At 37.7% G+C, this 25,115-nt stretch overlaps 1 protein-coding gene across 6 annotated transcripts in view; it reads right to left on the minus strand.

Annotated features, from left to right (window-relative positions):
* Positions 1 to 25,115, minus strand: part of LOC111747568 (sperm-associated antigen 16 protein-like) — an 803,762-nt gene that overhangs the window by 145,672 nt on the left and 632,975 nt on the right. For all 6 annotated transcript variants that reach the window (XM_064286709.1, XM_064286706.1, XM_064286707.1 and 3 more), the window contains one exon: positions 8,005 to 8,131. In XM_064286709.1, the coding sequence (XP_064142779.1) occupies positions 8,005 to 8,131 (127 nt within the window). The remainder of the gene's footprint in view (positions 1 to 8,004; positions 8,132 to 25,115) is intronic.

Below are 25,115 nucleotides of genomic sequence, written 5' to 3' on the forward strand. Positions count from 1 at the left end.
GATAGCCACTAAATCTAAACATAGATTCAATTTGTGAATCACTATATCACATTACTAAACGAAGATTTTCAACAAGTATAAGCATATTGAGTCATCTTTTCTCACTAACATGCCACTTCATACTATTGTTATTTTTCAGTGAGAACCAATAAAAAATTATAGGCCATAAAATATAATTTAAAATATTGCTAATTGCATCTTCTTGTCATTCTTTTTATTGTAAAAAGGTGTGTGTATATGTTATCACATATGTAGTACATAAATACAGTTGTAAATGCCTAAAACATTTTTATAATTAAAAAAAAAATATATTTGGAGACCTTCTTGGTAGAACCCTGATAGAACGCTGACCAATAGAGAAATGAGACTAGCCAAGGGCAGTAAAGAAGGCAGACTCATGTTGGAGAGTTGGTCTGCTTCCTGACTCTGTCACTGGCCAGTTGGCTGATCCTTGGCAACTTACCTCTCTAAGCTTCTGCTTTCTCAATTCTGAAAGAGAAGCCCTACTGACTGGATTTCAGTAATAATTATGCAGATGTTCGATAGCACTGTTTTTACTGTAGGTAAAGTGATAGCATAATTGTTAGTGGCACATTAGGCAAATAACACATGCCTTCTACTTTGTTTGCCAACTGTGCCCTCCCCCCGCGAGGCATTTTCATAAGTGCCGCTATGCCAATTTTTTTTCATGTTGCTGTAAAAAAAATTAACATAGCACACTTATGAAAATACCTTGTGGGGGGAGCGCACGGTTGGCAAACAAACATAGAAGGTGTATATTATTTGTGTAAAATACAGTAGTAGGTATTCAATGAATGTTAGCCATAGAATCAGCTCTTGGAATAGTGAGCTTTAGAACAAAAAGCCAAAGATATAGTTATTTTGAATACATACTAATTACTACATTACTTTAAGATAATATTTCTTTAGTCCTGCTGTATCTTCATTGAACATGTGTTCATTGAGGGCAGGTATACTATCACAATCACCTCCCCAGAACTGATCTGTTGCCTGGCACATAGATTTTCAATAAATGTTATTAAACTGAATGTGGCTGAGAAATAAAACCTAGGGAGAGAAGGTACAAGCTTTACTTTTATTTCTACATTCTGGTCTCTGAATAACATTAGGTTCCTCTGGGAGTTCACTAGATTCTATCCGATGAAACCAACACGGTGTGAACTGAATTATGGAGTAGATAAGGGCCAGGCACCAAATGGGAACCAATAGGTTAACTTTTTTTGATGAATTCTTAGTTTCTCTGTCTTATAGGAACTCACAGTGACCAGCTTCTGGATCTTTTGGCTGAGGCTAAGTTACAAGAACACTGTATACTGGACAAGTGCCAGCAGTCAGTCTAGGGAGCAAGGCACAGCCACCAAAGGCAGTCTAGGTCATGAACTCTTTGTGTCTGATTCATGGCAGGAGACTAAATGTCAGCAACTGTGACCATCGCCAGCTCAGCTCTGACACAACTCACAGATGTATTACTCATCCCATTCTGTTTTACTATACAGCAAGAACATTCTTTAAAGCAAATTCAAAAGCCTTCATATTTTCATTGGGCATGTGAATCACTAACAATCTCCTTGCACTTATTTTAAATGGGCTCTCAAATTAGATGTATACTGGGATTTTTCATGTGGCTTTTTGGGAGGGCATTATAATTTTTCATTAAATTTGCTATATTGTATTTCATTTTCTGACAATATCACACAACCTTCTTTTCTAATTTTAATAAAAGAATTATTACTGTTTCATAACCTTAAGGAGAAATACTTGGCATGTAGCCCTGTAAAACAGAGCATTTCATGAGTTTCCAAACAGCAAGGTATTTTATAATGTCTGCTTGGTAATTATAGAGATTTATATCTCTTCGATCATCCTTCACAAAATTCAGGGCTGATCTGTCCAGCTGATTTAGAGACTGACTTATAGGTCTCCACATTCATTATCTTTGATGACAAGCTGTTACATTAGGTTAATGATTTAAGACTGTTATATGTTTGAGAATGGGAGAGAGAAGTTTAAGACTAATTTATAGAAATATAATCCACTGGTCATTTTCACATTTCATCAAAAAATATTTCAGAAGTTATCTTAATACTAATTGATCACATTGAAGTGACAAAATGTACTGTTCTTACTGTACTAATAAGAGAGATAAGTCATTTATCTCCCTTTAGGTTGACACATTCAATTGTTGCTGTTGTTGTTAGGTGCCCTTAAGTCAGTTCCTACTCATAGAAACTCTACGCACAACAGAAGGAAACACTTCCCATTCCCGCACCATCCTCACAATCCTCGCTATGTTTGAGACCATTGTTACAAACACTGTGTCAATCCATCTTGTCGAGAGCCTTCTTCATTTTCACTGATGCTCTACTTTACCAACAAGATGTCCTTCTCCAAGGACTGTTCCCTCCTGATAACATGTCCAAAGCACATGAGATGAAGTCTCACCACCTTCACTTCTAAGGAGCATTCTGGCTGTACTTCTTCCAAGACAGATTTGTTCGTTCTTCTGGCAGTCCATGGTATATTCAATATTCTTTGCCAATACCATAATTCAAAGGTATCAATTCTCTGGTCTTCCTTATTCATTGTCCAGCTTTTGTATGCATACAAGGTGATTGAAGAGACCATGACTTTGGTCAGGCCCACCTTAGTGCTCAAAGTGACATCTTTGCTTTTAACACGGTAAAGAGGTCTTTTGCAGCAGAGTTGCCCAGTGCAATGTTCATTTGATTTCTTGACTGCTGCTTCCATTGGCTTTGATTGTGGATCCAGGTAAAATGAAATCCTTGGCAACTTCAATTATTTTCCCATTTATCATGGTGCTGCTTATGATCCAGTTGTGAGAATTTTTGTTTTCTTTATGTTGAGATGTAATCCATACTGAAGTCTGTAATCTTTGATCTTCATCAGTAAGGGCTTCAAGTCTTCTTCACTTTCAGCAAGCAAGGTTGTGTCATCTGCATATGGAAGGCTGTTATGAATCTTCCCCCAATCCTGATGCTACTTCTTCATATAGTCTGTCTTCACAGATCATTTGCTCAATATACCAATTGAATAAATATGGTGAAAGGATTCAACCCTTACTTTCCTGATATTAAACCATTCAGTATCCCTTTGTTCTGTTTGAAGTACTACCTTTTATTCTATGTACATGTTCTGCTTGAGCACAATTAAGTGTTCCGGAATTCCCAAACTTCACAATGTTTTCTATACTTTGTTATGATCTAGACAGTTGAATACTTTTGCACAGACAATAAAACACAGGTAAATATCCTTCTGGTATTCTCTGCTTTCAGCCAAGATCCATCTGACAACAGCATGAACCCTGCTGAACGTGGCTTGAATTTCTGGTGGTTCCCTGTCAATGTACTGCTGCAACCATTTTTTTAACTATCTTCAGAAAAATTTTTCTTGTGTGTGATATTAATGATATAGTTCAATAATTTCCAAATGCTGTTGGATCACCTTTCTTTGAATGGGACCAAATATGGATATCTTCCAATCAGTTGGCCAGATACATGTCATCCAAACTTCTTGGCATAGATGTGTGAGCGCTTCCCAGTGCTGCAACCATTTGTTGAAACATCTCAATTGGTGTTCCATCCATTCCTGGAGCCTTGTTTTTTCACCAGTGCATTCAGTGCAGCTTGGACTTCTTCCTTCAATACCATCAATTCTTTATTATATGCTATGTCCTGATATGGCTGAATATCAACCAATTCTTTCTGGTATAATGACTCTGTGTATTCTTTCCATCTTCTTTTGATACTTCCTGCATCATTCAATATTTTGCCCATAGGATCTTTCAATATTGCAACTTTAGGCTTGAATGTTTTCCTTAGTTCTTTCAGCTTGAGAAATGCCAAGCATATTTTTCCCTTTTGGATTTCTGACTCCATGACTTTGCACATGTCATCACAATACTTTATTTGTCTTCTGAAGCTGCCCTTTGAAATCTTCTGTTCAGCTTTTGCATCATTTCTTCCACTCACTTTAGCTACTCTGTGTTCAAATGCAAGTTTCAGAGTCTTTTCTGACATCTATTTTGGTATTTTCTTTCTTTCTTGCCTTTTTAATGACCTCTTACTTTCTTTATGTATGATGTCATTCCCTAATTCACCTGGAATTCGGTCATTAGTATACAATGAGTCACGTCTATTCATGAGATGTTCTCTAAATTCAAGTGGCATATACTCAAGGTCGTGGACTTGTTATAATTTTCTTCAGCTTCAACTTGAACTTGCATATGAACAATTGATGGTCTGTTCTGCAGTCAGCCCCTGGCCTTGTTCTGACTGATGATATTGAGCTTTTCCATTGTCTGTTTCCACAAATGTAGTCAATTTGTTTCCTGTGTATTCCATCTGGTGAAGTCCACGTGTACACTCACCATTTACACTGTTGAAAAAAGTACTTCCAATGAATAGGTCATTCTGGTCTTGCAAAATTCTATCATGCAAATCTCTGGTGTCCTTTCTATCACCAAGGCCATATTTTCCAACTACCAGTCCTTCTTTGTTTCCAACTTTCACAATTCAATCACCAGTAATTATCAATGCAGTTTGATTGCATGTTTGATCAATTTCAGACTGCAGGAGTTGATAAAAATCTTCAGTTTCTTCATCTTTGGCATTAGTGGTTGCTACATAAATTTAATAGTCATGTTAACTGGTCTTCCCTACAGGCGTATGGATATTATCCTATTACTGACAGCTTTGTAGTTCAAGATAGATCTTGAGATGTTCATTTTAACAATCAATGAAATGCTGTTCCTTTTCAATTCCTGGCATAATTGAACACATGATTGAAGTAGAACTTCAATATAAACTGGCAATTTAATATTATAAAGGAATTAACATAATCTAACAAAAACCAAAAAACCCATTGCCATCGAGTCAATTCTGACTTAATCTAGGTATTATGAAGAAGCAGCATACAAGTATACTATGCACTGAGTTGATGTTACAAGTCAAATAGTTTCATATAACAATATGTTATTCAGTTCTTACTATCACACAGGAAAAAAACAAAAAACAAAACTATAGTTACACTGGTCACTTTTGTCAGTATCTTATAAAATTCACCAACAAAAATAAATTTAACTCCTTTATGAACCATTTGGATATAAAACAGCTAATAATTTTATATCATATTAAGCACATGTATCTTTTTGAAACTAAGAATATAATATAGATATTTAAAATCCAGGTGATTCAATTTTTTTTAAATAAATGAGGTAAATCTGAAGCAAAATCATCATAACTGTCTAATGCTACTTTAGTGAAATGATTGTGTATAATTCTACAGCTGTTGTGTTTTATTTGTAGATTTTTATGCAATGTTTTAGTTAACAACTTTTATTATGTAATTATTAATAGCTTAAATTCAACAAATTTCTACCTTTGATTTACTTTTTAATTGTCTGTATTTCATAGCTACAATTTAAATACTACATTATTTTTTCAACCACCTGATTTGGAAATATTTTCAGAAAAAGAACTTATTAATTTCTAATCACTGATGTATTTATCATAACCTTACAAAAATTTTTACATATGCAAAAATATTTTAGAAACATGCTCTTAACATTAATGAATATAAAGCCAGTATTTTTATATGTAATACTGCTAGTAATATAAATATTTATTTTGCCACTAAACCAATTAAAAGTACTTTTATGTTGATCAAAATCATACTTTTGGAATTCACAAACCTGACTATGCACCTACACTCACTTGACTTATGTCTATTGGAACTCTACTATGGTAAAAAGCACTGTGTTATGTTGACTCCTTTTCGCCTCTTGCTCTTAGAGATACTTTTAGAGGAAACAGAACCAGTATACAAATAGCTCACAACCTCAGGTGGGAAGGTCACCATGACAGTAGTACAAGCCCTGTGTTCAGAAGAGAAAGAAATCACTTTTTGCAAAAAGTTACCATAAACAAACCACTCTATGAAAGGCAAATTTCTTAATAAGAACAGTTCTTTTTTTTTCCCCCAAGCATTAGTCCTCCATCTTTTCACATGAGTGAAAGTAAATAAGAGACACTTTCTGAGAACATCCACTTATAGCACTCTGAGAGAGAGAGGAAAAAGAAAAAAAAAAAGCACCCGAAGTTGATAGAAAATAAATATAAAATATAGGTCACCGCCAAATTAATATTGTCTGTATGGCCTTTCCCATTTGCTTAGAACACATCTGGGTTTTTTCAGCTAAATGCATAAAAACTCTTGCTCTTCCACAGATGATCCATTAGCAGGAGTGGACTCTGCTACATCATCATCTAAATTATTTTAAAGCAAGGAGAAGTTGTGGGGCCTTTGTACCCAAAGACAAATTATCCTGCGGTTATCCTTAAGTCATACCAGATATACTCTTCCCACAGTGCCCACTCGTATCCTGCTTCTTCTGAAGTCTAAAATCTCTGCAACTTGTGGAGTTGGTGTTAAGACAGTTAACTTTTTTCAATAATATGTGGACTAAATTTGCTTCAAAGGACTAAATAGAGTCTCACATACTGAACTCATATCTCATCCACACCATCTGTATGTTTATCAACATATTCCTTTTTTCAGGGGTTGCATATGGGAAGGTAAATGGGAGAAATTACAAGTCGCGCTACTTTACTGACCCAGAATCACAAACTAAGGAAATTCCTTGTGTAGTTTATGAGAATCATTGTTTTCTCTATTATCCTTATCAAGCATTGCTAAGACAGAGTATGGAGATTCTGCTTTGTATAAAGCTTGACGTTCCTCAAATGACTTACATCTGTGCTCAATAATCCTCTGTGTTATCTCCTCTCTTCCCTGCATCTTCAGTCTCTTCCTCTGCACCTGCTTCAGCCCTCAGCAAATGAACACATTGCCTCCTATCTGAAAAAAGGAGGCCCTTTTATTTGACCCTTCCTCCTTTTCATCTTCACAGCCAAAGAGTTTCAAAGTGCAGTCTACATATTCCGTCTCCATTTATTCACATGGAATTCACTGTTGAAGCCATGGTAATCCGGGACAGTACCAGTTTTAATGCGGAAAGTCCCACAACCCAGAAGCCCCTCAGTCCTGTGGGACAGCTGGTCACTCTAAATTCTTCTTCCTCTCATAATCTCACCTCCATTCTTCAAATTCTGGTAGTTAAACCTCCTATCATTAATCATCTCTCTCCTTTTCACCCCCACAGACACTCCTAGTTCATATACTCAGCCTCTCATAGTTTGTTGTACGAGTCTCCATGAGACTAATTCCCTTACTCCACCATGAAAATAATCTTCCTAAAAGGGAAATGTGATTATATTGTCCAGTTTACTAAACACTCTTTGATAGAGCCTCTCTAGAGCAATATAAAACTTCAACCAGATACTTAATGATCTTGTCCTTCTCTACCTGTCATTTCTTTGTTGTTCCTTAAGTTCCAGCCATACATAATATCATTCCCAGAATATTCCATTGCAGCCTCACACTTCTAGGGCTCTGTACATGCACCGCCCTTTCCTGGAATCCACCCTTCTCTAGAAACCCGCTACATACTACTTACCCTCTAAGTTTCAGCCACCTCTGTAAAGCAATCCACTTGCTGCCAGACAGATGAGGATTCTCCTTCTTGCTTCTCCTCTGTACCTTGTGTATTCTTCCATTGTTACCTCATTGCATTAAAATAATCTGTTTCTCTTTCCTTATAAATTACAAGACCCTAAGGAGAGGCACTGTGTATCCCTGTTGTATTCCCTGCACCCAAAAAGTCCCAGTCTCAATAAATAATTGTTGAATTAATATTTAATGAAGTAATAGTTATATTTATTTTTATAGTCCTCTTGTTTGTGACGTAGAGTAGATAAGAGTACATAGACAGAATCCTGTAAGTATGAACTTACTACCATTCTTTTACCCTACACATCCTTGCATAACTACTTTATACATTATTTCCAATACCTTAGAGTGACTAGAATTATCAAAATCTGGAAAAAGAGTTGGCAATTTGCTTACTGTTCTTGCATCCCATATAGACAGGGACTTGTCTGCAGAAGCTGTGAGAAGAGTATTGGAGAATGGAAAAAACTCAATGCTGTTCACGGAATCCGTATGTCCATACAAGGTACATCTGCATCTTTCACTGTATAGAGAGAGATTAACAGTTAAAGTTTTAGGACTTAGCACCTAATTGTTGTTTATGGTTTCTACACAAATACTAATAAAAAAAAATCTAAGTACTGAGGCATAGTTTTATAAATGCCAAAATTTAAAGAAAAACTTTTTGAAAAGGAAAATTCTAAAATTATATTCTAAGCACTTTATAGAATTGGTAGCATAATGTTTACTAAATTTAAATTACCTTTAATTTATAGTCACTTTGTAAAGCCATCTTTATACTATTTCATTTTTCCCTATTCATGAAATTGTATAAAAATTGTTTCCATCTTTTGAAGGCATAAGCTAAGAAAAAAAAAAAATTACACTAATCCCTAAGGCCAAATAAACTTTTTTTTTTTAATAACTTTTATTAAGCTTCAAGTGAACGTTTACAAATCCAATCAGTCTGTCACATATAAGTTTACATACATCTCACTCCCTACTCCCACTTGCTCTCCCCGTCTTGAGTCAGCCCTTTCAGTCTCTCCTTTCTTGACACTTTTGCCGGCTTCCCTCTCTCTCTATCCTCACATCCCCCCTCCAGACAAGAGTTGCCAACACAATCTCAAGTGTCCACCTGATATAATTAGCTCACTCTTCATCAGCGTCTCTCTCCCACCCGCTGACCAGTCCCTTTCATTTCTGATGAGTTGTCTTCGGGGATGGTTCCTGTCCTGTGTCAATTGAAGGTCTGGGGAGCATGGCCGCCGGGGTTCCTCCAGTCTCAGTCAGACCATTAAGTTTGGTCTTTTTATGAGAATTTGGGGTCTGCATCCCACTGATCTCCTGCTCCCTCAGGGGTCCTCTGCTGTGCTCCCTGTCAGGGCAGTCATCGATTGTGGCCGGGCACCAACTAGTTCTTCTGGTCTCAGGATGATGTAGGTCTCTGGTTCATGTGGCCCTTTCTGTCTCTTGGGCTCTTAGTTGTCGTGTGGCCTTGGTGTTCTTCATTTTCCTTTGCTCCAGGTGGGTTGAGACCAATTGATGCATCTTAGATGGCCGCTTGTTAGCATTTAAGACCCCAGACGCCACATTTCAAAGTGGGATGCAGAATGATTTCATAATAGAATTATTTTGCCAATTGACTTAGAAGTCCCCGCAAACCATGTTCCCCAGACCCCAGCACTTGCTCCGCTGACCTTTGAAGCATTCATTTTATCGCGGAAACTTCTTTGCTTTTGGTCCAGTCCAATTGAGCTGACCTTCCATGTATTGAGTGTTGTCTTTCCCTTCACCTAAAGCAGTTCTTATCTACTGATTAATCAATAAAAAACCCTCTCCCACCCTCCCTCCCTCCCCCCCTCGTAACCACAAAAGTATGTGTTCTTCTCAGGTTTACTATTTCTCAAGATCTTATAATAGTGGTCTTATACAATATTTGTCCTTTTGCCTCTGACTGACTTCGCTCAGCATAATGCCTTCCAGGTTCCTCCATGTTATGAAATGTTTCAGAGATTCGTCACTGTTCTTTATCGATGCGTAGTATTCCATTGTGTGAATATACCACAATTTATTTACCCATTCATCCGTTGATGGACACCTTGGTTGCTTCCAACTTTTTGCTATTGTAAACAGAGCTGCAATAAATATGGGTGTGCATGTATCTGTTTGTATGAAGGCTCTTGTATCTCTAGGGTATATTCCGAGGAGTGGGATTTCTGGGTTGTATGGTAGTTCTATTTCTAACTGTTTAAGATAACGCCAGATAGATTTCCAAAGTGGTTGTACCATTTTACATTCCCACCAGCAGTGTATGAGAGTTCCAATCTCTCCGCAGCCTCTCCAACATTTATTATTGTGTGTTTTTTGGATTAATGCCAGCCTTGCTGGTGTGAGATGGAATCTCATCGTAGTTTTAATTTGCATTTCTCTAATGGCTAATGATCGAGAGCATTTTCTCATGTACCTGTTGGTTGCCTGAATATCTTCTTTAGTGAAATGTGTGTTCATATCCTTTGCCCACTTCTTGATTGGGTTGTTTGTCTTTTTGTGGTTGAGTTTTGACAGAATCATGTAGATTTTAGAGATCAGGCGCTGGTCGGAGATGTCATAGCTGAAAATTCTTTCCCAGTCTGTAGGTGGTCTTTTTACTCTTTTGGAGAAGTCTTTAGATGAGCATAGGTGTTTGATTTTTAGGAGCTCCCAGTTATCGGGTTTCTCTTCATCATTTTTGGTAATGTTTTGTATTCTGTTTATACCTTGTATTAGGGCTCCTAGGGTTGTCCCAATTTTTTCTTCCATGATCTTTATCGTTTTAGTCTTTATGTTTAGGTCTTTGATCCACTTGGAGTTAGTTTTTGTGCATGTTGTGAGGTATGGGTCCTGTTTCATTTTTTTGCAAATGGATATCCAGTTATGCCAGCACCATTTGTTAAAAAGGCTCTCTTTTCCCCAGTTAATTGACACTGGTCCTTTGTCAAATATCAGCTGCTCATACGTGGATGGATCTATGTCTGGGTTCTCAATTCTGTTCCATTGGTCTATGTGTCTGTTGTTGTACCAATACCAGGCTGTTTTGACTACTGTGGCTGTATAATAGGTTCTGAAGTCAGGTAAGGTGAGGCCTCCCACTTTCCTCTTATTTTTCAGTAGTGCTTTGCTTATCCGGGGGTTCTTTCCCTTCCATATGAAATTGGTGATTTGTTTCTCTATCCCCTTAAAATATGACATTGGAATTTGGATCGGAAGTGCGTTAAATGTATAGATGGCTTTTGGTAGAATAGACATTTTTACTATGTTAAGTCTTCCTATCCATGAGCAAGGTATGTTTTTCCACTTAAGTATGTCCTTTTGAATTTCTTGTAGTAGAGCTTTGTAGTTTTCTTTGTATAGGTCTTTTACATCCTTGGTAAGATTTATTCCTAAGTATCTTATCTTCTTGGGGGCTACTGTGAATGATATTGATTTGGTTATTTCCTCTTCGGTGTTCTTTTTGTTGATGTAGAGGAATCCAAGTGATTTTTGTATGTTTATTTTATAACCTGAGACTCTGCCAAACTCTTCTATTAGTTTCAGTAGTTTTCTGGAGGATTCCTTAGGGTTTTCTGTGTATATAATCATGTCATCTGCAAATAGTGATAACTTTACTTCTTCCTTGCCAATCCGGATACCTTTTATTTCTTTGTCTAGCCTAATTGCCCTGGCTAAGACTTCCAACACGATGTTGAATAAGAGCGGTGATAAAGGGCATCCTTGTCTGGTTCCCGTTCTCAAGGGAAATGCTTTCAGGTTCTCTCCATTTAGAGTGATATTGGCTGTTGGCTTTGCATAGATGCCCTTTATTATGTTGAGGAATTTTCCTTCAATTCCTATTTTGGTAAGAGTTTTTATCATGAATGGGTGTTGGACTTTGTCAAATGCCTTTTCTGCATCAATTGATAAGATCATGTGGTTTTTGTCTTTTGTTTTATTTATGTGATGGATTACATTAATGGTTTTTCTGATATTAAACCAGCCTTGCATACCTGGTATAAATCCCACTTGATCAGGGTGAATTATTTTTTTGATGTGTTGTTGGATTCTATTGGCTAGAATTTTGTTGAGGATTTTTGCATCAATGTTCATGAGGGATATAGGTCTATAATTTTCTTTTTTTGTAATGTCTTTACCTGGTTTTGGTATCAGGGAGATGGTGGCTTCATAGAATGAGTTGGGTAGTAGTCCGTCATTTTCTATGCTTTGGAATACCTTTAGTAGTAGTGGTGTTAACTCTTCTCTGAAAGTTTGGTAGAACTCTGCAGTGAAGCTGTCCGGGCCAGGGCTTTTTTTTGTTGGGAGTTTTTTGATTACCGTTTCAATCTCTTTTTTTGTTATGGGTCTATTTAGTTGTTCTACTTCTGAATGTGTTAGTTTAGGTAGGTAGTGTTTTTCCAGGAATTCATCCATTTCTTCTAGGTTTTCAAATTTGTTAGAGTACAATTTTTCATAATAATCTGAAATGATTCTTTTAATTTCATTTGGTTCTGTTGTGATGTGGTCCTTCTCATTTCTTATTCGGGTTATTTGTTTCCTTTCCTGTATTTCTTTAGTCAGTCTAGCCAATGGTTTATCAATTTTGTTAATTTTTTCAAAGAACCAGCTTTTGGCTTTGTTAATTCTTTCAATTGTTTTTCTGTTCTCTAATTCATTTAGTTCAGCTCTAATATTTATTATTTGTTTTCTTCTGGTGCCTGATGGATTCTTTTGTTGCTCACTTTCTATTTGTTCAAGTTGTAGGGACAGTTCTCTGATTTTGGCTCTTTCTTCTTTTTGTATGTGTGCATTTATTGTTATAAATTGGCCTCTGAGCACTGCTTTTGCTGTGTCCCAGAGGTTTTGATAGGAAGTATTTTCATTCTCGTTGCTTTCTATGAATTTCCTTATTCCCTCCTTAATGTCTTCTATAACCCAGTCTTTTTTCAGAAGGGTGTTGTTCATTTTCCAAGTATTTGATTTCTTTTCCCTAGTTTTTCTGTTATTGATCTCTAGTTTTATTGCCTTGTGATCTGAGAAGATGCTTTGTAATATTTCGATGTTTTGGACTCTGCAAAGGTTTGTTTTATGACCTAATATGTGGTCTATTCTAGAGAATGTTCCATGTGCGCTAGAAAAAAAAGTATACTTTGCAGCAGTTGGGTGGAGTGTTCTGTATAAGTCAATGAGGTCAAGTTGGTTGATTGTTGTAATTAGATCTTCCGTGTCTCTGTTGAGCTTCTTACTGGATGTCCTGTCCTTCTCCGAAAGTGGTGTGTTGAAGTCTCCTATCTATCTCGCTTTTCAATTCTGTTAAAATTTGATTTATGTATCTTGCAGCCCTGTCATTGGGTGCGTAAATATTTAATATGGTTATGTCTTCCTGATCAATTGTCCCTTTTATCATTATATAGTGTCCTTCTTTATCCTTTGTGGTGGATTTAAGTCTAAAGTCTATTTTGTCAGAAATTAATATTGCTACTCCTCTTCTTTTTTGCTTATTGTTTGCTTGATATATTTTTTTCCATCCTTTGAGTTTTAGTTTGTTTGTGTCTCTAAGTCTAAGGTGTGTCTCTTGTAGGCAGCATATAGATGGATCGTGTTTCTTTATCCAGTCTGTGACTCTCTGTCTCTTTATTGGTGCATTTAGTCTATTTACGTTCAGGGTAATTATAGATAAATAAGTTTTTAGTGCTGTCATTTTGATGCCTTTTTATGTGTGTTATTGACAATTTCATTTTTCCACATAGTTTTTTGTGCTGAGGCGTTTTTCTTAGTAAATTGTGAGATCCTCATTTTCATAGTGCTTGACTTTATGTTAGTTGAGTCGTTACGTTTTTCTTGGTTTTTATCTTGAGTTATAGAGTTGTTATACCTTTTTGTGGTTACCTTATTATTTACCCCTATTTTTCTAAGTAAAAACCTAACTTGTATTGTTCTATATCGCCTTGTAACACTCTCCATATGGCAGTTCAATGCCTCCTGTATTTAGTCCCTCTTTTTGATTATTGTGATCTTTTACCTATTGACTTCTATGATTCCCTGTTACGTGTATTTTTTTTTTAATTAATCTTAATTTGTTTTTGTGATTTCCCTATTTGAGTTGATATCAGGACGTTCTGTTTTGTGACCTTGTGTTGTGCTGATATCTGATATTATTGGTTCTCTGACCAAACAATATCCTTTAGTATTTCTTGTAGCTTTGGTTTGGTTTTTGCAAATTCTCTAAACTTGTGTTTGTCTGTAAATATCTTAATTTCGCCTTCATATTTCAGAGAGAGTTTTGCTGGATATATGATCCTTGGCTGGCAGTTTTTCTCCTTCAGTGTTCTGTATATGTGGTCCCATTCCCTTCTTGCCTGCATGGTTTCTGCTGAGTAGTCAGAACATATTCTTACTGATTCTCCCTTGAAGGAAACCTTTCTTTTCTCCCTGGCTGCTTTTAAAATTTTCTGTTTATCTTTGGTTTTGGTGAGTTTGATGATAATATGTCTTGGTGTTTTTCTTTTTGGATCAATCTTAAATGGGGTTCGATGAGCATCTTGGATAGATATCCTTTCGTCTTTCATAATGTCAGGGAAGTTTTCTGTCAGGAGTTCTTCAACTATTTTCTCTGTGTTTTCTGTCCCCCCTCCCTGTTCTGGGACTCCAATCACCCGCAGGTTATCCTTCTTGATAGAGTCCCACATAATTCTTAGGGTTTCTTCATTTTTTTTAATTCTTTTATCTGATTTTTTTTTCAGCTATGTTGGTGTCGATTCCCTGGTCCTCCAGATGTCCCAGTCTGCATTCTAATTGCTAGAGTCTGCTCCTCTGAGTTCCTAGTGCGTTGTCTAATTCTGTTATTTTATTGTTAATCTTTTGGATTTCTACATGCTGTCTCTCTATGGATTCTTGCAACTTATTAATTTTTCCAGTATGTTCTTGAATAATCTTTTTGAGTTCTTCAACAGTTTTATCAGTGTGTTCCTTGGCTTTTTCTGCAGTTATCCTAATTTCATTTGTGATATCATTAAGCATTCTGTAAATTAGTTTTTTATATTCTGTATCTGATAATTCCAAGATTGTATCTTCATTTGGGAAAGATTTTGATTCTTTTGTTTGGGGGGTTGGAGAAGCTGTCATGGTCTGCTTCTTTAAGTGGTTTGATATGGATTGTTGTCTCCGAGCCATCACTGGGAAACTAGTTTTTCCAGAAAATCCGCTAAAAAAAAAATGCAGTCAGATCCCTATCAGAGTTCTCCCTCTGGCTCAGGCTATTCAGATGTTAATGAAGCCGCCTGGGGAGGGTGGGGGAGGGAACAGAGAGATAGGAGAGTAGCACCTCAGAATATAGCCAGAGTTGCTTGTCTTGCTTGGAATGACTATTATATCTGAGACTCCCGCGGGGCGCGTCGCCTATGTGTGCTGGCTGTGTGGAGATTGCCCGTGGGGGGGTCTGGCCCGCTGGAGTCACGGTCAGATCCTCCGCTTCCAGCCCCACGCCCAGCGTCAAGGCTCCCTTACTGGGACGGTGCACTCTCGACTCCAAAATCAGTCGCTGCCTCCCGGGGACTTCTCGTCCCTCCAGCCACGTGGTCGTGCCGCCTCCGAGAACCAGTTGGGCCTCCTCCCCGGGTTAGTTCAGATGGGTGGAGCAGGTCCCCGTGCTTGTGCCGTGACCGAGTGTCCCGGCTGGGACGCTGTTCTCCCCGCTCCAATACCAGTCCCTGCCTCCCAGGGACTTCTACCGGCTGCGTTCCACGCCCGCCCGCGCGACCCGGCTGGTCCCCTTCCCGGGGTTAGTTCAGGGGGGTGGAGCAACTCTCCGTGTTTATGCCGTACCTGCGTCCAGTCCAAATCCCTGCGGGACGGTTCCCCGGCTCGGACGCTGCTCTTTCTGCTCCAAGACCAGTCACTGCCTCCCGGGGACTTCTCCTACCGGCTGCGTCCCACGCCGCCAGTGGAACCGGCTGGTCCCCCTCCCGGGGTAAGTTCAGGGGGGTGGAGCCGCTCTCTGTGCTTGTGCCGTACCTGACTGGTACGCTGGCTCCAGGCTCTGGAAACAATCGCTGCTTCCCCGTATTAGTTCATTCTCCGTCTCTAAATCTGTGTTTGTTGTTCAGGGTTCGTAGATTGTTATGTATGTGATCGATTCACTTGTTTTTCCGTGTCTTTGTTGTAAGAGGGATCCGAGGTAGCGTCTGCCTAGTCCGCCATCTTGGCTCCGCCTCCCCAAATAAACTTTTTAAGGTCATTCTTCCTTCCATTATTTTTTAACTATGACTGTAGTTGATACAATTTTAGAAACTCTGGGGTGGATGCCCAATAATCTATGTTTTTAACAAGCTCGGTGATTCTGATGCATTCTAACGTTTGAAGAACCACTGTTCTAAACTACTGGAAGTGACTGTGAAAGGAAGACAGCTACAGCTTTGCCTTTTGGCATTTTATGAAAGGGCTGTTTTATGTTTATGTTTTTATTTTTTATTGTATGTTAGATGAAGGTTTACAGAGCAAACTAGCTTCTCATTAAACAATACGTATATTGTTTTCTGACACTGGTTGCCAACCCCACAACATGTCAACACTCTCCCCTTCTTGAACTTAGGTTTCCCATCACCTGCTTTCCTGTCCCCTCCTGCTTTCTCATCCTTGCCCCTGGGCTGGTGTGCCCATTTAGTCTCATTTTGTTTTATGGGCCTGTCTAATCTTTGGCTGAATGGTGAACCTCAGGAGTGATTTCATTACTGAGCTAAAAGGGTGTCCAGGGGCCATACTCTCGGGGTTTCTCCAGTCTGTCAGGTCAGTAAGTTTGGTCTTTTTTTGTGAGTTAGAATTCTGTTCTACATCTTTCTCCAGCTCTGTCGGGACCCTCTATTGTGATTTCTGTCAGAGCAGTTGGTGGTGGTAGCCAGGCACCATCTAGTTGTTCTGTACTCAGTCTGATGGAGGCTGTGGTAGTTGTGGCCCTTTAGTCCTTTGGACTAATCTTTTCCTTGTGTCTTTAGTTTTCTTCATTCTTCTTTGCTTCAGACAGGGTGACACCGTGGAGTATCTTAGATGGCTGCTCACAAGTTTTTAAGACGCCAGACACTATTCACCAAAGTAGAATGTAGAAGATTTTCTTTATGAACTATTATGCCAATTGAGCTAGATGTCCCCAGAGACCATGGTCTCCACAGCCCTCAGCTGAAAGTGCTGTTTTTTAATGAAATGGGCTATACATAAAGTAGCAACTCTCCTCACTTGTCATGATTGATTGCTTCTAATTCCCTTTATTTGTAAACCTATTTTAAAAAGAGAGAAGGAGTAGAAGTGGGATAACTAGTAAGTGCTGAGGACATAAGAGTCAAGATAAATACACCTATAATCTGATAGAAGTCCCTGGGTGTTGCAAAATTAATATGCTCAGCTGCTAACTGAGAGGTTGGAGGTTGGAATCCACCCAGAGGTACCATGGGAAGAAAGGTCTAGTGATCCACTTCCAAAAAATCAGCCACGGAAAACCCTATGGAGTGTAGTTCTACTCTGAAACACATGGTATCACCAGAAGTGAGAGCTGACTCCACAACAACTAGTTTTTGGTTATAATCTGATAACTAGTCAATCTCTGAGTAACTGGTTCCTCCTTGTCTTGAGCCATGTCACATGTGATGGTATGGTGTAGTGGGAAAACTTAAATGAGACCCAGGAGACTGGGTTCCAGTTCTAACCTTGACAAGAACTAGCATGATAATCATAGAGAAGTTGTTTAATCTCTCCGGCAATTAGCTTTCTTTTTGTGTGAAAGACTATTCAGTTTGGTGCACTAAAAGATCCTGTCCAGCTCTAGCATTCTAAGTTTCTTTGACTGAGGTTGTACATGTAAAAGGGAAAGGGAAAAATCATCTTGAGCACGGCTCCTAAGAACTGTAAGGAACGAAGTTTGTTTCTCCCTACTTAAATATTACTATTTGGCATTTTTGAAGACAGAATATACTAGAACAACATTCTAAAAGGCTGAAAATTCAATATTTAGCCAAAAATAACTTCAGTAATGAGGATGAAATGAATATATTTGTATATAAACTAAAGCCAAGGAAATTCATCACCAGCAGTTCATTACTACAAGAAACGCTGAAATGAAGTTGTTCAGGATGAATAGAGATAACACCAGATGAAAACAAGGGTATACATAAAAGAATTGGAAATTACAAATATATGATTATATGTAAATACCTTTTTCTTAATTTTGTAAAAGATAATTGACTGTTTAAAGTAAAAAAACAGTAATATTGTATTGAATGGTGCATTAAGTTTGTAGATGTAAAATACAAGATAACAAGAGCACAAAACCCATAACCCACTGTGGTCAAGTAGATTCCAATTCATAGCAACATATGAGACAGAGTAGAACTGCCCCAAAGGGTCTCCAAGGCTGTAAATCTTTATGGGAGCAGACTGCCACCTCTTTCTCCTGCGGAACAGCTGATGGATTTGAACCACTAACCTTTTGGTTAGCAGCAGAGCACTCAGCCACTGCGTGCCCAGGGCTCCTCAGCACAAAACATGATGGCACAAATGGAATTATATTGTTTTAAGGTCCTTGTAAGGAGACCTGGTGGCACAGTAGTTAAGCACTCAGCTGCCAGCCAAAAGGTTGGCAGTTCCAACCCATCAGCTGCTCCACAAGAGAAAGATATGGAAACACTATGGAGCAGTTCTACTCTGTCTTATGAGGTTGCTATGAGTTGAAATCGACTCCATGGCAATGGGTTTAAGGTCCTTATATTTTGTCAGCAGTTGAGCTGAGGCGGAGAGAGCTGATTTGAGCTCCCAGATGTCAGAGTAACCAATAAAGACAAGCCAAGATGGGAGTAACAGAAAATTCTTTAACTACTTACTATGATAGTACAAGCAAGAGCTAAAATTGGAAAGCTCCGACTGCCTGCCCTGTGTTCCATTTTTCCCCATTGGACTACACCTGGCGAGGATCAGGTGGATCAGTGCAGATGTGTGGATGCCTTGCATTGCCAAGGAAGTTCCCAACAAAAGGCTTTTGAAGTTTTTATAAACCCAGATCCTGGTAGACGGAGAAGAGCTAGGAGTGGAAAAGTACTAAGAAAAGTGCCTTTAAGTTTTCTCCCTCCCCCTTACCCTGTTAAAAACGTTTCAGCAGAGACACTATACTATTGGTAAGATACTGTACACATTCATAATTTATATTCAGGCTTTGTTTGTTGTCATTAAAAGTCAATTCACTTATCTGGGGGTATATTAATTTATAGTAGTGGGGTGGAGAGAGCCATTGCTCAATGACATGTTACAGCTGACATATTTTCCCAAATGAAGAGGAAAAGCTGGGTCTTTACATAGCTTAAACCCAGGGGAGAAAAAACTGCTCAGTGAGGAAAGAAATCTGCTCACGAGTCACTGGCTTAAGGTGTGGGGCATTCCAGGCAGGCAGGCTTCAAGAGCAGACTTGTTGAGAGATTAATCAGCTGCCAGAGAAGGAAGGCCCATTCAGAATTCTTTTGCAAGGTGAAAATGGACTAAAGGGATGGAGCATGACAACACTGCAAGGGATTGAAATGATTTGTACATTTCCATCAAAAACATAAACACTGAAGCCTCATGCAATTTTCTCTCTGTTTCCCTGTCTGTTGTTTTCCTGTCAATCTGTAGGAAGAAGTGAGTTCACAAGCAATAGCTCTTATTTAACTTACCTCCTGCTTTTCTTCTTTTTCCCCTCGTTTCTCCTATTCTCTTTCTTTGCTCCCTTGATTTAATCTATCACTGTGGTAACTGAATGACTGATATTTCTCTAAACTTTCAGCTCCCTGTAAAACAAAGTTATCTGCTCTTCTAGCTCAGATACATTTTCATTTAAACTGTATTTCCATATATATGGTAACTCATAAGGAGGCACAGTTTTAACACATAGTTTTCCTTTGTGAGGCATACATAAACTTTTAGGGTTTTTATTTCTTTTGGTTTATTTGTTTTGTTTAACACTATTAATATCGGATATGAAATTGCATCTTTAAAAGCTCAGGTGAATACATGGTCAACAAAATGTGGTTAATGGAATTATGGAACATTTACAGGAATGCAGCAACAAGACATTTTTTGAGCGAATATGAAGGAAACTCCCCCCCCCCAAAAAGAGAAATCCTTGTTTTAAAAAGGAATAATGGAATGCATTACCTTATTAGCTCTTAGTAAGTCATGGATTTTAAATAGTATTTATATAATTGAGTCAAAATACAATGATATAATTTATTATGGAGGTTATCTGAAATGAAAATTCTTTATGCAATACCTGGATCTAATAACACAGCATGAGAGTAAGTGAAATTTAGTTAAATTCCCATAGTGCCATTCATGACATCCAATTTCAACGAGGTATTTCCCCCACTTGCTTGTCTACCATTAAGCTATTATAACAACCATTGGGATTTTGTATCTCAGCAATGCAAAGTTCGTGACATCCAAATTCTTACTTCAAAAGTAAGAACCTTATTGAAATGAAAGCCTTTTCTTTGTTTTATATTACCAAAAATAATACAATTACTTCATCATGCAACAGTTTCTCTCTTTGTGACTTTGGAATAAAGTTGAATACTTAACTGGGGGAGGGGGAGGGTTGGTACCTAAATACACGTTATCAGAGTCTTCCACAAGTGCTATAGTAAAAGTCATCATAATCTGTGTGGTAATCACATGACCAGAGCATCTCCTCTGGGAAGAATCAGGAATAGGCCACGGCTCCTATACAAGGAAAGATCTTGGGCAAAACCTTAGCAATGAACATACAGGCTGAACACTGCCCCCAGATGGTCCTAAAACTTCATTTATCTAAAGGACAGATTTCTGGCAACTCTGAATATCTGGAACACAGCCAGTATCTTGGGAATAGAAGAGGTGAGTAAATAATGTTACCACAATAGAGCTAAGAATTTACTCAGAATACCTTCAAGTTCTTTTTCATTTTTCTTAAATTTTCAATCCAACTGTTTTTGCAACAGTGTTGGGTACAGAGGGGAGACTAAGAGACTGACGTTGTGCACAGTGATATTACTGAGATACAGTGGAAGTTTGGCAGTAACTGGGAAACAAAAATAAATAAATAAAATAAAAAGGCCAAATATTTAAAGGAAAAGGTAACCCAAGGCAAAGTAATAAAGGCAAAAGGAAATAACTACCTATACCTTAGCAGCCTCTACATTTTTAAAATATATATATATATTAACATTTACTGAGGGCTTACTGTCCTAACCAATATACATAACTATAGGGTCACTATGAGTTGGATTTGACTCAAGGGCAATGGGTTTGGGTTTTTTTTTTTTTTTTTAACTACTGCAATATTCACAACAACACTGTGAAATAATTTAAAAAATTTCCCCAGTTTATAGTTAAAGAAACTGAAGTATAGACAGTTTATGTAAGCTGCTTAAGATCACTTAGGCAATTTTAGTTAGAGGCAGGATTTTAGATAAAACAGTTGGCTTAAAAAGATGTACTTTTAACCACTGCATATACTGCCTTCCTCACTGTACAGCATGCTATTAACGTCAACCGAGGACCCTGGGTCATCAACAATTGATGAAACTATGTTCTTCAGGCAGAAATATACACATTTGACTGAGATTTTCTTTTAAAATGCTTAATATGTAAAATATTTTAGAGCTTATCAGTAAAATATCTATCATCCAGAAAAGTAATTTACGTTAACCCATTTTCCACAGTGCCAGATAAACCAACTTTTATGGATTAGAAACATTTTTAAATTTAGGTTAAACAAATGTAATATAGTCTGAAATAGTGGTGAGCTGAAGTCAACTTTGCTGGCTCAGAAGAGAAAACTGTGCACATCCTTTTCCAAGTCCACATTCATTAAGTTCACATTAGTAGCTTGAGATTGGTCAAGGTGGGAATATTTACACCATGGTAATTGACAAATACCACTAATAAGGATTTTTATTTTTCCAAGAGTGAGTTTGCAAACCTACCACTTCTGATGCCTAATATCTTTCATTTAACCAGAATTGTTTCATCTTTCAAATCTATATGAATTACTTGAAGATTTCTAAAAAATCTCACTTATCATCTTCTGATCATACTTTGCATGTGTTTGAGTTTCCTTTGTCTCCCTTATTTTATTTCAGTATTTTTTCTTTTCTTTTTTTAATCAAGTTAATTTGACTCATAAGAGAATGAATGTGATAATTAATGTCAGCGCCTTCTTAAAGATATAACAGAAAACTATTTCTTTGGTGATAAAGAACTCTTCTTTTCCTTTCAGAGGCATAGGTTTGTTTCCTGCCATCAGCAACTTTCAGGCCATTTTCTATCTATTGCATAATTTAATTTGGTTTAAAATATAATTTTCCCTAGATATTACTATAAAATGCAGAAAGAGCTAGAAATGAAATGTCACATTGCAGGGTTGATCCTCATGGTCTGGATTTCTGATAGTTAACACACTAAATAAAATGGTTACTTATGCTTTAGGACCTGTGTCTTATGAGGCAGAACAATGAAAGCCAATCCTTCATGCACCTGAACCTCAGACCTGAGTAAGAAAAGGGGTGAAACTCCTAAGTTTCAATCTTACAGTGCTGCTTTTTTTTATGTTCTGCAGTTATAAGATCAGTTTTTACAAGAACTTTAGCTTCTAAAAGTTCTATGATTTAAAATCATCAAGTAGCCATTTATGGGCTTTTTTCATATGTAAAAAATGACACCAGGGCTTTTTAAGAATTTCATTTTTTTTTCTTTGAAAAAGCTTTAAACATAAAGGAAAATTGATTAGCTTTAAAGGTAATTTTTTGATCAACTTATGTAACTCTAAGTTGATCAAGAGACTTAACATTAAATATTTTACATAGCTTTTTAAAAATTTTATTGTGTTTTAGTAAAAGTTTACAGCTCAAGTTAATTTTTCATTCAAAAATTTATACACATATTGTTTTGTGATATTGGTTGTAATCCCCACAATGTGACAGCATTCTCCTCTTTTATACCTTGGGTTCTCTGTGTCCATTGCTCCAGTTCCTGTCCCTTCCTGGCTTTTTGTCTTGCTTTTGGACAAGAGTTGCCCATTTGGTCTCATATATTTGATTGAACTAAGAAGCATGTTCCTCATGTGTGTTATTTCTTGTTTTATAGGCTAGTCTAATCTTTGTCTGAAAAGTGGGCTTTGGGAGAGGTTTCAGTTCCAGGTTAACAGAGTCTCAGGGGTTCCTCCAGTCTCTGTCAGACCAGTAAGTTTGGTCTTTTGTCATGAATTTGAATTTTTCTCTACATTTTCTCCCACTCTTCCTGGGACTCTCTTTTGTGATCTCTGTCAGAGGAGAGGGTGGTGGTAATCGAGCACCACCTAGTTCTTCTGGGCTTAGGTTAGTGAAGTCTCTGGTTCATGTGGTCCTTTGGGCTAACGTTTTCCTTGTGTCTTTGATTTTCATCATTCTTCTTTACTCCAGATGGAATGGGACAAATAGATGGCTGATCACAAACTTTTAAGACACCAGACTCTACTCATCAAAGTGGGATGTAGAACATTTCTTTATGAACTATGTTATTCCAATTGACCTGGATGTCCCCTGAAACTATGGTCCACAGCCCCCAGCCTCAGCAATTCAATCCCTCAAGGTGTTTGAATGTATATTTAGGAAACTTCTATGCCTTTGCTTTGGTCAAGCTATGCTGATTTCCCCTATATGGTGTCATGTCTTTCCCTTCACCAAAATTTATACTTATCTACTATCTAGTTAGTGATTTCCCCTACTACTCCCTCTCTACCCTAGCCATTAAATTTTTTTTTTTTTTCTGCCTGTAAATCTTTTCTTACAATAGTGGTCTCATACAATATTTGTCCTTTTGTGACTGATTTATTTCATTCAACATAATGCCCTCCAGATTCATCCCTGTTGTGAAATGTTTTTAGGATTCATCATTGTTCTTCATCATTGTGTAGTATTCCATTTTATGTACCATAACTGGTTTCTCCATGCTTCTGTCAATGGGTACTTAGGTTGTTTCCATCTTTTTGCTATTGTGAATAATGCTGCGATGAAAATGGGTATGCATATGAAAGCTCCTGTGATGGCTGTTATTTCTCTAGGATATATTCCTAGGAGTGGGATTGCTAGATCGCATGGTATTTCTAGTTTTTCAGAGGTGCCATATCATTTTTCATACATGAACAAGGCAAGAGGTAACTGAAAAGACAGGAAAAAAAAAAAAAAAAAGAATGTCAGAGGAGACTCTGAAACTTGCTCTTGAGCGTCGAGCAGCTAAAGCAAAAGGAAGAATTCATGAACTAAAAGAACTGAACAGAAGATTTCAAAGGGTGCCTCGAGAAGACAAAGAAAAGTATTATAATGACATGTGCAAAGAGCTGAAGATAGAAAACCAAAAGGGAAGAACATGCTCAGCGTTTCTCAAGATGAAAGAACTAAAGAAAAAATTCAAGCCTCAAGTTGCAACAGTGAAGGTTCCATGGGGAAAATATTAAACGATGCAGGAAGTATCAAAAGAAGATGGAAGGAATACACAGAGTCATTATACCAAAAAGAATTAGTCGATGTTCAACCATTTCAAGAGGTGGCATATGATCAGGAACCGATGGTACTGAAGAAAGAGGTCCAAGCTGTTCTGAAGGCATTGGCAAAAAACGAGGCTCCAGGAATTGATGGAATATCAATTGAGATGCTTCAACAAACAGATACAGCGCTAGAGGTGCTCACTCTTCTATGCCAAGAAATATGGAAGACAGCTTCCTGGCCAACTGACTGGAAGAGATCCATATTTATGCCTATTCCCAAGAAAGGTGATCCAACCGAATGTGGAAATTATAGAACAATATCATTAATATAACATGCAAGCAAAATTTTGCTGATGTTCATTTAAAAATGGCTGCAGCAGTATATTGACAGGGAACTGCCAAAAATTCAGGCCGGTTTCAGAAGAGGACGTGGAACAAGGCATACCATTGCTGATGTCAGATGGATCCTGGCTGAAAGCAGAGAATACCAGAAGGATGTTTACCTGCGTTTTATTGACTATGCAAAGGTATTCATCTGTGTGGATCATAACAAATTATGGATAACATTGGGAAGAATGGGAATTCCAGAACACTTAATTGTGCTCATGAGGAACCTTTACATAGATCAAGAGGCGGTTGTTCGGACAGAACAAGGGGATACTGATTGGTTTAAAGTCAGGAAAGGTGTGCGTCAGGGTTGTATTCTTTCACCATACCTATTCAATCTGTATGCTGAGCAAATAATCTGAGAAGCTGGACTATATGAAGAAGAATGGGGCATTGGGATTGGAGGAAGACTCATTAACAACCTGCATTATGCAGATGACACAACCTTGCTTGCTGAAAGTGAAGAGGACTTGAAGCACTTACCAATGAAGATCAAAGACCATAGCCTTCAGTATGGATTACACCTCAGCATAAAGAAAACAAAAATCCTCACAACTGGACCAATGAACAACATCATGATAAATGGAGAAAAGATTGAAGTTGTCAAGGATTTCAT

Source organism: Loxodonta africana, chromosome 6 (genome assembly GCF_030014295.1).
Source record: "Loxodonta africana isolate mLoxAfr1 chromosome 6, mLoxAfr1.hap2, whole genome shotgun sequence".
Classification (NCBI taxonomy): Eukaryota; Metazoa; Chordata; class Mammalia; order Proboscidea; family Elephantidae; genus Loxodonta; species Loxodonta africana.